Source organism: Nerophis ophidion, linkage group LG13 (assembly GCF_033978795.1).
Source record: "Nerophis ophidion isolate RoL-2023_Sa linkage group LG13, RoL_Noph_v1.0, whole genome shotgun sequence".
In the NCBI taxonomy this organism is placed as follows: Eukaryota; Metazoa; Chordata; class Actinopteri; order Syngnathiformes; family Syngnathidae; genus Nerophis; species Nerophis ophidion.
In genome coordinates this window covers 47993916-48008831 of record NC_084623.1, presented here as the reverse complement: position 1 = coordinate 48008831, position 14916 = coordinate 47993916, and the positions used below count along the sequence as shown (strand labels likewise).

General features: G+C 40.7%; 1 protein-coding gene across 3 annotated transcripts in view; it reads right to left on the bottom strand.

Moving 5' to 3' along the window:
• Positions 1 to 14916, bottom strand: part of LOC133564667 (cGMP-dependent 3',5'-cyclic phosphodiesterase) — a 495045-nt gene that overhangs the window by 83915 nt on the left and 396214 nt on the right. For all 3 annotated transcript variants that reach the window (XM_061919132.1, XM_061919134.1, XM_061919133.1), the window contains exon 3: positions 4999 to 5088. In XM_061919132.1, coding sequence (XP_061775116.1) covers positions 4999 to 5088 — 90 coding nt within the window. The remainder of the gene's footprint in view (positions 1 to 4998; positions 5089 to 14916) is intronic.

Genomic DNA, 14916 nt, shown 5'->3' with positions numbered 1-14916 from the left:
TGCGCCGTGGTGAATAAGCTCCTTCTTTTTCCTCTATAATCTTGTTGTGAAGAACTTTCTAACTTATATCTGACAGTAGGCTCGCTATGGAAGCGCTAAAAAACTACAGGTACAACAAAGAAAACGGGGAGAAGATGCTGTCGAATTGGAGCCATGTAAATAAGACCACCCACAAAACGACGCCTGCTGAAGAAACGGTAAAAAAACGCCTGAAAAATGGTCCGTAAAACATAATCTATGTAACATTTTGACCACCATTTCGTGTTATGTAGCCCACAACGAAAGAATCAAATGTCGAAAAAAACAACCTTATTATCCGGTGCGCCGTACTGTCCGAAAAATAAACTAAATGTTTTCGTAGTGGTCCTTAACTGCCAATGCCTTGGTTTTGTCAGAGATAAGACTGCGACGTTTAGCTGGCATTGCGGTTGCATTCTCTCGAGGTGCAGGCGGATAATGGACACAGCGTGAAGGCAGGAATGATGATTTATTTCTAACTACAAAAACAAACTAAGAACAGAAATACTTGCACAAAGGCACTACAGACAAACTAACAGAACTAGCATGTGAGCTAGAAAGAACAGAAGACGCTAGCATGTGAGCTAGGGAAATAAACAAAGGAAAGAATAGCGTGGAAGCTAACAAGTTCAAAAAGTCTATTACCACAATGAGGGATAGCGAAGTCACCTGTTGCATCGAAGCAAGTTGTTTTACACTGCGAGGCCAAATGGCAAACCAAGGCAGGCTTAAATAGGGACAGAAATTAGGAGGCAGGTGCGCGTAGACAGCACAAGGCAGGTGACACTAATACGTAACTAAGCAACGTAACAAAACAGGAAGTGCCACCAGGAACTAGGGAAGACAAAAACCAAACAGGATGTGATATACAAACAGAACAAAACCAGAATATGTCATGATCCGAGTATCGGATCATGACAAAGACACTTTCATGGCCTTGATACATTCTTGGAGTAAGATAGAAATGACTGCAAACCCTTCTCTCCGAATAAGACAAAGATTGCTGTGATGTGGGAAGATCCATATATCCAGTTTCTACCGTTTGTCCCGTACAGGGTCGCTGGGGGTGCTGGAGCCTATCTCAGCTGCATTCGGGCGGTAGGTGGGACAATTCGCCACCTCATCGCAGGGCCAACACAGATAGACGGACAACATTCACACACTAGGGCCAATTTAGTGTTGCCAATCAACCTATTCCCAGGTGCATGTCTTTGGGGGTGGAAGCTAGTCGGACTACGCTGAGGGAACCCATGCAGGAACACTAATTCAAATGGGTTTCTTTTGCGATTGTAATTGCCTCTCAAATTTTTCATCAAAACATTCCTGGTTAGCTAACATCACAATTAGATAATTGATCATTTTCCTCAAAATCCCAGGACACAGGACATTTTGCCCAAACCCCACCGTCGCTCCTCTCTAATTCCTGTCTCTCTCTCCCTTCTTCTTCCCTTCTTTAGCAGCATAAAACCTTTCCCTTTTGTATTCTGGTGAGTACGCTAAGAAATACTTAAAAATACTCTATATTGCCAAAAGTATTTGGCCACCTGCCTTGACTCACATAGGATCCCATTCATGGAATTGTCCAAAATGTTTTGGTATCCTGGAGCATTCAAAGTTCCTTTCACTGGAACTAAGAGGCCAAGCCCAACACCGGACAAACAACCACACACCATAATTCCTCCTCCACCAAATTCCACACTCGGCACAATGCAGTCCGAAATGTACCGTTCTCCTTGCAACCTCCAAACCCAGACTTTCCATCAGAAAGCCAGATAGAAAGGAGTGTTTCATCGCTCCAGAGAACGCGTGTCCCCTGCTCTCGAGTCCAGTGGCGACATGCTTTACACCAGTGGTCCCCAACCACCGGGCCGCAGAAGAATTTTTTTTAAATTATTTTTTTATTAAATTTTAATTTTTTAATTTTTATTAAAGGCCTACTGAAATGAGATTTTCTTATTCAAACAGGGATAGCAGGTCCATTCTATGTGTCATACTTGATCATTTCGCGATATTGCCGTATTTTTGCTGAAAGGATTTAGTAGAGAATATCGACGATAAAGTTCACAACTTTTGGTCGCTAATGAAAAAGCCTTGCCTGTACCGGAAGTAGCAGACGATGTGTGCGTGACGTCACGGATTGTATGGCTCCTAACATCCTCACATTGTTTACAATCATAGCCAGCAGCAGCTAGAGCTATTCGGACCAAGAAAGCGACAATTTCCTTATTAATTTGAGCGAGGATGAAAGATTTGTGGATGAGGAGATTTAGAGTGAAGGACTTAAAAAAAAAAAAAAAAAAAAAAAAAAGGCGATTGCAGTGGGAGCGATTGAGATGCTATTAGACACATTTACTAGGATAATTCTGGAAAATCCCTGATCTGCCCATTGTGTTGCTGGTGTTTTAGTGAGATTAAATAGTACCTGAAAGTCGGAGGGGTGTGGCCACGGGTGTGTTGACGCCAGAGTCTCTGAGGGAAGTCACAGCAGCTACAGCAGGATGGAAGCTCCGCTGATGTCTCCGGTAAGAGGCGACTTATTACCACAATTTTCTCAGCGAAAACTGCCGGTTGAAATGTAGTCGGGATCCATGTTCGCTTGACCGCTCTGATCCATAGTAAAGCTTCATCTTCGGGAATTTTAAACAAGGAAACACCGGCTGTGTTTTTGTGGCTAAAGGCTAAAAGCTTCCCACCTCCATCTTTCTACTTTGACTTCTCCATTATTAATTGAACAAATTGCAAAAGATTCAGCAACGCAGATGCCCAGAATACTGTGTAATTATGCGATTATAGCAGACTACTTATAGCTTGGATCGGGCTGGAAAATAATGTCCGCTACAACCGGTGACTTCAAACGCACGCGTCATCATACCGCAACGTTTTCAACACGACACTTCGCGGGAAATTTAAATTTGTAATTTAGTAAACTTAACCGACCGTATTGGCATGTGTTGCAATGTTAATATTTCATCATTGATGTATAAACTATCAGACTGCGTGGTCGGTAGTAGTGGGTTTCAGTAGGCCTTTAAATCAACATAAAAAACACAAGAAACACTTACAATTAGTGCACCAACCAAAAAAACCTCCCTTTTTCATGACAAAAAAAATAAATAAATCCCCCCCACCGGGCCGCGGGACAAATTATCAAGCGTGGACCGGTCCGCAGCTACAAAAAGGTTGGGGACCACTGCTTTATACCACTGCATCCGACGCTTTGCATTGAACTTGGGTAAGTATGGCTTAGATGCAGCTGCTCGGCCATGGAAACCCATTCCATGAAGCTCTCTGCGTACTGGAGGTGGGCTAATTGGAAGGTCACATGAAGTTTGGAGTGTGCAGAAAGTCGGCGACCTCTTTGACTTCTATCTAACCCCAGTTTAGGTGGCCTACCACTTTGTGGCTGAGTTGCTGTTGTTCCCAAACTTTTCCATTCTCTTATAATAAAGCCGACAGTTGAATATTAAGGAGCAAAGACATTTCACGACTGGATTTGTTGCACAGGTGGCATCCTATGACAGTTCCACGCTGGAAATCACTGATAGCGGCCCATTCTTTCACAAATGTTTGTAGACACAGTCTCCATGCTTAAAGGGGAACATTATCACCAAACCTATGCAAGCGTCAATATATACCTTGATGTTGCAGAAAAAAGACCATGTATTTTTTTAACCAATTTCCGAACTGTAAATGGGTGAATTTTGGTAAATTAAACGGCTTTCTGTTTATCGGTCTTTTAGCAATGACGTCAGAACGTGACGTCACCGAGGTAACACACCCGCCATTTTCATTTTCACATCACAAACACCGGGTCTCAGCTCTGTTATTTTCCGTTTTTTCGACTATTTTTTGGAACCTCGGAGACATCATGCCTCATCGGTGTGTTGTCGGAGGGTGTAACAACACTAACAGGGAGGGATTCAAGTTGCACCACTGGCAAGAAATCTGCCGCCAGACCCCCATTGAATTTGCCAGAGTGTCTGCCGGCGATGCTAAGACAGACATGGCACAGAGATGTATGGATAACCTGCAGATGCATTTGCAACGATTAAGTCAACGAAATCACAATGGTGAGTTTTGTTGATGTTGTTGACTTATGTGCTAATCGGACATATTTGGTCACGGCATGACTGCCAGTTAATCGATGCTAACATGCTATGATAATCGATGCTAACATGCTATTTACGCTAGCTGTATGTACATTTGAAACTAGATACCCACATTTAATGCGAAACAAACACTTACCAATCGACGGATTTAAGTTGCTCCAGTGTCTCAAGATGCGAAAGTCCTGATCGTTTGGTCCGCACATTTTAGCGGCGATGCTAATAAGGCAGCCATGCTATGGGCCACTTCATTAGGTACACCCATGCTATAGCCGAATAGCTTCAATTTCTTCTTCAATTTCGTTTTCGCTATCTGCCTCCATACTCCGACCATCTGTTTCAATACATGCGTAATCTGTTGAATCGCTTAAGCCGCTGAAATACGAGTCTGAATCCGAGCTAATGTCGCTATATCTTGCTGTGGTAACCGCCATGTTGTTTGAATTGGCAGCCCTGTATGACGTCACAGGGAAATGGACGGGTGCATATAGCGATGGTGAAAATCAGGCACTTTGAAGCAGTTTTTCGGGATATTCCGGGAGGCGTAAAATTTTGAAAAAAACTTCGAAAAATAAAACAAGCCACTGGGAACTGATTTTTATTGTTTTTAACCTTTTTGAAATCGTGATAATGTTCCCCTTTAAGTGCTAGATTTCATACACCTGTGGCCGGGCCAAGTGGTTAAGACACCTGATTCTGATCATTTGGATGGGTGGCCAGATATTTTTGGCAATATAGTGTACATTAACTTTCTCCGGGCAATTGGAAAACTCACAAAAACAGCCTCCAGTCCGATCATCACCTTCATCATTCCATGGGAAACTATTAGTTGTATGAAGAAAATGCATGCATGTGTGCAGTTTGTGGGTATTACCGTGCTGGGTAGCAGCGCCTGGACGCTGTCTCGGAGGGCCGCTCGCAGCGAGCGCGCGTCGACAACCGCTGCCAGCTGCAGCAGAGCATCCTGGGGAAGGAGACAAACACATTGCCTGATTTGAGTCTGGCTGCTCTTTCACAATAAAACTCCAAAAAACACAGCCCTGAGCTTAGTTTCCTCATTTTGTGTGAAGTATTTTGCCCCTTCAAACTGCCCAAAAAAAAAAAAAAACACCATTAAAGTATAACACACTGGAGGCTCTGAAAGGAATTAGTTTCGCTGTTCGGTACATGTAATGCCTTTATATCATGTAGTGTGAAAAAACGGTTAGTTTCTTGGGTGAGAATAAGCTCATTAGTCATAAAATCACAGCGTGAACAAAAAATATTATTATGCAGGTTCTGCTCGAGCTTCAAGGAGGGCTTGTTTTTCTTGCTTACATTTATTTAACTGTTTTAATGTCTCATCAAGGCAGGTCGTAGCCGGGACGAAGCAAGCAGGCCGTCCTCTATATCAAGTTTGTAGGCGTGCTGTAAATGTTCCGTGGGATCTACGCGTACTCAAAACTCAAAAGTAGTAGACCTCCACTGATAACTTCCCAATGGATGGTGGGTTTTAAAAAGCACAGTGATTGTTTTGATATGCGGTGGAACCTCAAAATGTTTTAGTACGACTCTTTTAGCCGGCGCATTATGGCTACCATAGTCAGACGTACTGTGCTTCGACATACAGGTATTATTATGGCAGTGGAGGCTCCTGTATGGGGTCTTGGAGCACGAGGAGGTTAACCCCTTTACTACTGTTACCCCAGGTGGCCCTTGGCAAAGGCCTAGTACAGGGGTCACCAACGCGGTGCCCGCGGGCATCAGCTAGCCCGTAAGGACCAGATGAGTCGCTCGCTGGCCTGTTCTAAAAATAGCTCAAATAGCAGCACTTACCAGTGAGATGCCTCTATTTTTAAAATTGTATTTATTTACTAGCAAGCTGGTCTCGCTTTGCTCAACATTTTTAAGTCTAAGAGAGACAAAACTCAAATAGAATTTGAAAATACAAGAAAATATTTCAAAGCCTTGGTCTTCACTTGTTTAAATAAATTCATTTATTTTTTTTACTTTGCTTCTTATAACTTTCAGAAAGACAATTTTAGAGAAAAAAATACAACCTTAATAGTGATTTTAGGATTTTTAAACACATACCTTTTAAATTCCTTCCTCTTCTTTCCTTATAATTTAAATCAATGATCCGTTCATTTATTTTTTGTATTGTAAAGAATAATACATTTTAATTTAATTCTTCATTTTAGCTTCTGTTTTTTTGACGAAGAATATCTGTGAATTATTTATTCAAACTTATTATGATTAAAATTAAAAATATATATATTCTGGCAAATCTAGAAAATCTTTAGAATCAAATTTAAATCTTATTTCAAAGTCTTTAGAATTTCTTTTAAAATTTCTGTTCTGGAAAATCTAAAAGAAATAATGATTTGTCTTTGTTAGAAATATAGCTTGGTCCAATTTGTTATATATTCTAACAAAATGCAGATAGGATTTAACCTATTTAAAACATGTCATCAAAATTCTAAAATTAATCCTAATCAGAAAAAAATACTAATGATGTTCCATAAATTCTTTTTAAAATGTTTTCAAAGAGTCGAAATTGAAGATAAACTGTGTTTCAAAATTTAATAATATATTTTTTCCTGTTTTCTCCTCTTTTAAACTGTTCAATTAAGTGTTTTTTTCCCCCATCATTTATTCTCTACATATAAACCTTCCGTAAAAAGAAAAAAAATGTACGACGGAATGACAGACAGAAATACCCATTTATTATACATATATATATAGATTTATTTATTAAAGGTAAATTGAGCAAATTGGTTATTTCTGGCAAAGACATGCGCCTGGGGATAGGCCCCTCCCACTTCCAAAGACATGCACCTGGAGATAAGTTGATTGGCAACACTAAAAATTGGCCCTAGTGTGTGAATGTGAGTGTGAATGTTGTCTGTCTATCTGTGTTGGCCCTGTGATGAGGTGGCGACTTGTCCAGGGTGTACCCCGCCTTCCGCCCGATTGTAGCTGAGATAGGCGCCAGCGCCCCCCGCGACCCCCAAAGGGAATAAGCGGTAGAAAATGGATGGATGGATAGTTATTTCTGGCAATTTTTTCAAGTGTGTATCAAACTGCTAGCCCTTCGCATTAATCAATACCCAAGAAGTAGCTTTTGGTTTCAAAAAGGTTGGTGACCCCTGGCCTAGTACCTGACTGCCCCCTAGCCAGGGATATGGTGAAGAACTCAACGGCAGATAGATGTAAGAACTACCACAACGGCTGCGATGGCGGGAGAAGGCACCCCCTAATCCTTGTGGGCCCAGTTATGGAGAAATAACAACCCAAGACCTCAACGGTGGAACAGGCGGAAGATGATCGCTAACCCTATGGAGCGTCACAACGGCTGCGACGGCAGAAGAGGGCTGCAGCAGAAAAGGGTCCCCGGTTGTTTTGGATTCCATGCCACTGGACCCTGACCCGGATCTGTCAAGGATCGTGTGGTGCACCAGTCTCCCCACGTTAAACAGGCATCCTCCATAAAGGGATACCCCCCTATTAGGAGGATCGTCATACTCGTTCGAGTGATCGCCGATGACGATTATTATGGCGTGTGTGTGTAAGGACCCCAAATTGGCACATATTAGGAGACAAATCATCTGGTGTTTTCTTTCGGATCGGTTTGCAGCCGAGTGTGAAGCGACTGGGATGAGAATCAGCACCTCCAAGTCCGAGTCCATGGTTCTCGCGCGGAAAAGGATGGAGTGCCAACTCCGGGTTGGGGAGGAGACCCTGCCCCAAGTGGAGGAGTTCAAGAACCTTGCAGTCTTGTTCGCGAGTGAGGGAAGAGTGGATTGTGAGATCCACAGGCGGATCGGTTGAGGTGAAAAAGGAGCTGAGCCGGAAGGCAAAGGTCTCAATTTACCGGTCGATCTACGTTCCCATCCTCATCTATGGTCATGAGCTTTGGGTTGTGACCGAAAGGATAAGATCAAGGGTACAAGCGGCCGAAATGAGTTTCCTCCGTCGGGTGGCAGGGTTCTCCCTTAGAGATAGGGTGAGAAGCGCTGCCATCCGGGAGGAACTCAAAGTAAAGCCGCTGCTCCTGTTATGATTTAAACAGGGGGAGATGACGGCAGACTGACACCAGGCAGCAGTAATGTCCAAAGATTTATTATATATATAGTCAACATATATAACAATAATAATAATTTACAATACTAATAAACTATAGTGTGTGACAAAATCCAAGAGTGTATGTGTGTGACTATGTGTGTAGATTAGCTGTTAAGTGTTACCGTAAATGTTGAATGAAGAGCGTAGGAACGAGGCAGTCCATGGGGCATGCAGGGGATCCGGGGCGAGAGAGAGGCGTCAGAGTCGTGGGGCGAGCGAGGAGTCGAGGAACGAGGGAGGCAATCGAAAAACCATGAAGCGTGGGGGAGACAGGGAAGATCCGGGAGCACAAGACGCACAGCTTGACTCGGGGATGCACACAGGGAAGGTAAAGATGATTGTATATATATATATATATATATATATATATATATATATATATAAATGATGGAAAGCGGCACTCTACATCGCAACTGACCCTGTGGTCAAAGTTGGAATTGCCACAAGACACATTGAAATGATCAACGCTTTACTACCATCTGGCGGCTAAAAAGGATAGCGCAACCCCCTCCTCAAACCCACAATTTGTCACGTTTCGTGTGTCAGGTAAATCGCGATAAATGGGGCCTTTTGACTCCCTCTCTGACTGTATGTGTCCAAATTTACTACTGTTGCCAATTAAAGTGTATTAATATGTATTTAATTGGTGTTTTGTCACTCCCCAAAAACCCAATTTTAACATGTATTCTTTTAAAAAGAAATAAAGTTATAGGTTAGAAATATCGTATTAATATACCGTATATGTCTACATATACTACCTGCGATGTTATTTCACATTTTTTCAAGGTACGAGCTGCGTTACAGAATCAATTAAACTAGTATTCCAAATTAATAAAATGTTTTTTACTTTAAAAACTACACATTTCCTCTACAAAACATGTTTACTGTAAATATTTTGTGATTTAATTGGGAAAAGTGAATTGTTTTTTTTAAGATTTGTTTTTTGTCAGCATTTTTGAATAAAAAACAAGCTCTCATTGTCCATACAATGGCGGCTTTGAAAAAACAGTTTTACGTTTCTGATGTTAAAGCTGTCCTCTAAAATGTGTTTGTGGTGAGTTTTTATGGAAACATTTAATTGTAAAACTTTGTTATTGTTCTTAAACACTGGAAGTTGAGATAGAAGTGGGTTATTAGTCTGGCCTGTGCACATACTGAGCACCGAAACTACCGGAGAGAGAGTTGACTTTCTTTGACATGTGTTTGGGATCCAAATAAGGCTGCAAAACAGCATCCAAGCATCCGTCTCCATGAGCCAATTAACTGCACTCTGACAATTCTCACACCGTCATCCCCCACAAACGTCAGGGAAAGCGCGGGTCACAACTTCAAAAACGTTTACGTCTTGCTGTTGTCAAATTGCATTCTTACAGCATTTTAGTGTGTGAACTGTTTGGGACTTCACAATCTGATCAAAGCGGCGGGAAATACTGGAAAATATCTGAGAGTGCTTTTAAGACGGGATGGGGAGTAGCCATAAAAAAAAGATGGTGAAAGGTTTGATTGTGACTTCTTTTGACCAGTGGTAGTCACAGAGAGAAACTTAATATATGTTTCTTCTCTCTATTAGGGGTGGGCAGACAGATGCAAATATTGATAATATATCGAATGCAGATGAGACCCCGAAAAGGACAAGCGGTGAAAAAAAATGGATGCATGGATATTGATACTAAGGGTAATATTAATTAATGGTGCACAAAAAAAAAAAAAATCGATTCACATCCAAATTGCGATTCTTATTTATTCCGATTCTAAATTTATTTCATAATTTAAAAAATATATATATAACTGTGTATATATATATATATATATATATATACACACATTTATATATACATGTATGTATATATATGCACATACATACATATATACATATTTATATATACATACATTTATACATATTTATATATACATACATGCATATATACATACATACATACACCTAGATATACATATACACATATATGTGTATATATACATATACACATATATGTTTATATATAAACATATATACATATATGTCTATATATACATACACACATATGTTTATATATACATATACACATATATGTTTATATATACATATATGTGTATATATTCACATATATGTGTATACATACACACACACATATATACATATATGTACACACACATACATACATACATATATGTACACACATACATACATACATACATATATATATATAAATTTAATTCTTTATTTTGTCTTCTGTTTTTTCAACGAAGAATATTTGTGAAATATTTCTTCAAACTTATTATGATTGAAATTCAAAAAAATTCTTCTGGCAAATCTAGAAAATCTTTAGAATCAAATTTAAATTTAATTTCAAAGTCTTTAGAATTTATTTTAAAATCGTTGTTCTGGAAGAAATAATGATTTGTCTTTGTTAGAAATATAGCTTGGTCCAAATTGTTATATATTCTAACAAAGTGCAGATTGGATTTTAACCTATTTAAAACATGTCATCAAAATTCAAAAATTAATCTTAATCAGGAAAAATTAATAATGGTGTTCCATAAATTCTTTTTTTTAAATTTTTTTCAAAAAGATTCAAATTAGGTAGTTTTTCTCTGTTGAATTTTAAAGAGTCAAAATTGAAGATAAACTATGTTTCAAAATTTAATTTCAATTTTTTTCCTGTTTTCTCCTCTTTTAAACCGTTCAATTAAGTGTTTTTTTCATCATTTATCCTCTACAAAAAACCGAGCAAATTGGTTATTTCTGGCAATTTATTTAAGTGTGTATCAAACTGGTAGCCCTTCGCATTAATCAGTACCCAAGAAGTAGCTCTTGGTTTCAAAAAGGTTGGTGACCCCTGATCTACCCCATCTTCTCCTTATGCTTGGTTATGGCATTTAAGAAAACAAAGTGAAGACAAAGGTGTGTGTGTATATAAATGATAAATGGGTTGTACTTGTATAGTGCTTTTCTACCTTCAAGGTACTCAAAGCGCTTTGACACTACTTCCACATTTACCCATTCACACACACATTCACACACTGATGGAGGGAGCTGCCATGCAAGGCGCCAACCAGAACCCATCAGGAGCAAGGGTGAAGTGTCTTGCTCAGGACACAACGGACGTGACGAGGTTGGTACTAGGTGGGAATTGAACCAGGGACCCTCGGGTTGCGCACGGCCACTCTTCCACTGCGCCACGCCGTCCCTATATGTGTGTATATGTATGTGTGTAGTGTTCTCCCTGAGGCTCGGTGGGTCAAAGTGTGAAGGATGCGAGCCGAGCAAAAAGAGGAGACGGGGAAGGCGTGGAGATAGTCCTGTCATGCCTGAGCGCCCCGTGTTGCTTATTGCATATGATTAAATATCATTAAGCGCGATTAGCCTTGATCACTCAATCAGTCCGTCGTAATGAAGTTGGACCCGTGCCAGCCCGCCAGAGTATCCCTTTCAGTCCAAACGTGTTGCATCATCAACTAAAGCGCTTGGAATGCTGGTAAATAATGTCATCATCCTCCAAAATGTAGCTGCGGCACACAATTACTTATCATCACGGGTGTGTGTGTGTGCATGTGTGTGTGTGTGTGTGTGTGGCCTCGGTAAATGTCAAACTCTGTCTTATGACCTCTCACAATCATTTCTCACAATAAACCCCTAAGCATGTAATATATCTGTGCATCTGCTTGTCACTCTTCATCACCTTCCTGCCTCCTGGGAGCCGGCGTCCGCCGCAGTGGACGTTTACGTCGGGCACGGCGGCAGGAAGGCACAAACAAACGTCCTCTGCAGAGGACGCCGGTCGTCAAGGCGACACTTGATTTAGTTTGCCAAACACTGAGGGAGAAAACGTTGTGTTAATGTTATTGGTGCGGTCAAATGATTTGAATGAGATTAAAGACAGGTTTTCATCGCTGTAATAGTGTCACGTTTCTTCATGGCGGTGGTTGGCGAGACATCAAGAGGCGGAAACGGGAGAGGATAGTATTTGCAAAAGACGAAATTATCACAGAACTAGTGTTGACCCGGTACCAATACTTTGGTACTAAAATTATTTCGATACTCTTCGGTACTTTTTTTTAAATACAAACCCCGTTTCCATATGAGTTGGGAAATTGTGTCGGATGTAAATATAAACGGAATACAATGATTTGCAAATCATTTTCAACTCATATTCAATTGAATGCACTACAAAGACAAGATATTTGATGTTCAAACTCATAAACTTGCAAATACTCATTAACTTAGAATTTCACGGCTGCAACACGTGACAAAGAAGTTGGAAAAGGTGGCAATAAATACTGATAAAGTTGAGGAATGCTCATCAAACACTTATTTGGAACATCGCACAGGTGTGCAGGCTAATTGGGAACAGGTGGGTGCCATGATTGGGTATAAAAACAGCTTCCCGAAAAATGCTCAGTCTTTCACAAGAAAGGATGGGGCGAGGTACACCCCTTTGTCCACAACTGCGTGAGTAAATAGTCAAACAGTTTAAGAACAACGTTTCTCAAAGTGCAATTGCAAGAAAATTAGGGATTTCAACATCTGCGGTCCATAATATCATCAAAAGGTTCAGATAATCTGGAGAAATCACTCCACGTAAGCGGCATGGCCGGAAACCAACATTGAATGACCGTGACCTTCGATCCCTCAGACGACACTGTATCAAAAACCGACATCAATCCCTAAAGGATATCACCACATGGGCTCAGGGACACTTCAGAAAAACACTGTCAATAAATACAGTTCGTCGCTACATCTGTGAGTGCAAGTTAAAGCTCCACTATGCAAAGCGAAAGCCATTTATCAACAACATCCAGAAACGCCGCTGGCTTCTCTGGGTCCAAGATCATCTAAGAGGAACTGATGCAAAGTGGAAAAGTGTTCTTTGGTCTGACGAGTCCACATTTAAAATTGTTTTTGGATATATTTGACATCGTGTCATCCGGATCAAAGGGGAAGCGAACCATTCAGACTGTTATCGACGCAAAGTTCAAAAGCCAGCATCTGTGATGGAATGGGGTTGCATTAGTGCCCGAGGCATGGGTAACTTACACATCTGTGAATGCACCATTAATGCTGAAAGGTACATACAGGTTTTGGAACAACATATGCTGCCATCTAAGCGCCGTCTTTTTCATGGACGCCCCTGCTTATTTCAGCAAGACAATGCCAAGCCACATTCAGCACGTGTTTTGATTTGCAAATCATTTTCAACCCATATTCAGTTGAATGCACTACAAAGACAAGATATTTGATGTTCAAACTCATAAACTTGCAAATAATCATTAACTTAGAATTTTACGGCTGCAACACGTGACAAAGAAGTTGGAAAAGGTGGCAATAAATACTGGTAAAGTTGAGGAATGCTCATCAAACACTTATTTGGAACATCCCACAGGTGTGCAGGCTAATTGGGAACAGGTAGGTGCCATGATTGGGTATAAAAACAGCTTCCCAAAAAATGCACAGTCTTTCACAAGAAAGGATGGGGCGAGGTACACCCCTTTGTCCACAACTGCGTGAGCAAATAGTCAAACAGTTTGAGAACAACGTTTCTCAAAGTGCAATTGCAAGAAAATTAGGGATTTCAACATCTGCGGTCCATAATATAGTCAAAAGGTTCAGAGAATCTGGAGAAATCACTCCACCTAAGTGGCATGGCCGGAAACCAACATTGAATGACCGTGATCTTCGATCCCTCAGATGACACTGTATCAAAAACCGACATCAATCTCTAAAGGATATCACCACATGGGCTCAGGGACACTTCAGAAAACCACTGTCAATAAATACAGTTCGTCGCTACATCTGTAAGTGCAAGTTAAAGCTCCACTATGCAAAGCGAAAGCCATTTATCAACAACATCCAGAAACGCCGCTGGCTTCTCTGGGTCCGAGATCATCTAAGAGGAACTGATGCAAAGTGGAAAAGTGTTATTTGGTCTGACGAGTCCACATTTAAAATAGTTTTGGATATATTTGACATCGTGTCATCCGGATCAAAGGGGAAGCGAACCATTCAGACTGTTATCGACGCAAAGTCCAAAAGCCAGCATCTGTGATGGTATGGGGGTGCATTTGTGCCCGAGGCATGGGTAACTTACACATCTGTGAAGGCACCATTAAGACTAAAAGGTACATACAGGTTTTGGAACAACATATGCTGCCATCTAAGCGTCGTCTTTTTCATGGACGCCCCTGCTTATTTCAGCAAGACAATGCCAAGCCACATTCAGCACGTGTTACAACAGCGTGGCTTCGTAAAAAAAAGAGTGCGGGTACTTTCCTGGCCCGCCTGCAGTCCAGACCTGTCTCCCATCGAAAATGTGTGGCGCATTATGACGTGTAAAATACGACAGCGGAGACCCCGGACTGTTGAATGACCGAAGCTCTACATAAAACATGAATGGGAAAGAATTTCTCTTTCAAAGCTTCAACAATTAGTTTCCTCAGTTCCCATACGTTTGAGTGTTGCAAAAAGAAAAGGTGATGTAACACAATGGTGAACATGCCCTTTCCCAACTACTTTGATATGTGTTGCAGTCATGAAATTCAAAGTTAATTAGTATTTGCAAAAAAAAAAAAGTTTATGAGTTTGAACATAAAATATCTTGTCTTTGTAGTGCATTCAATTGAATATGGCTTGAAAAGGATTTGCAAATCATTGTATTCCGTTTATATTTACATATACAAGCATACACCACAC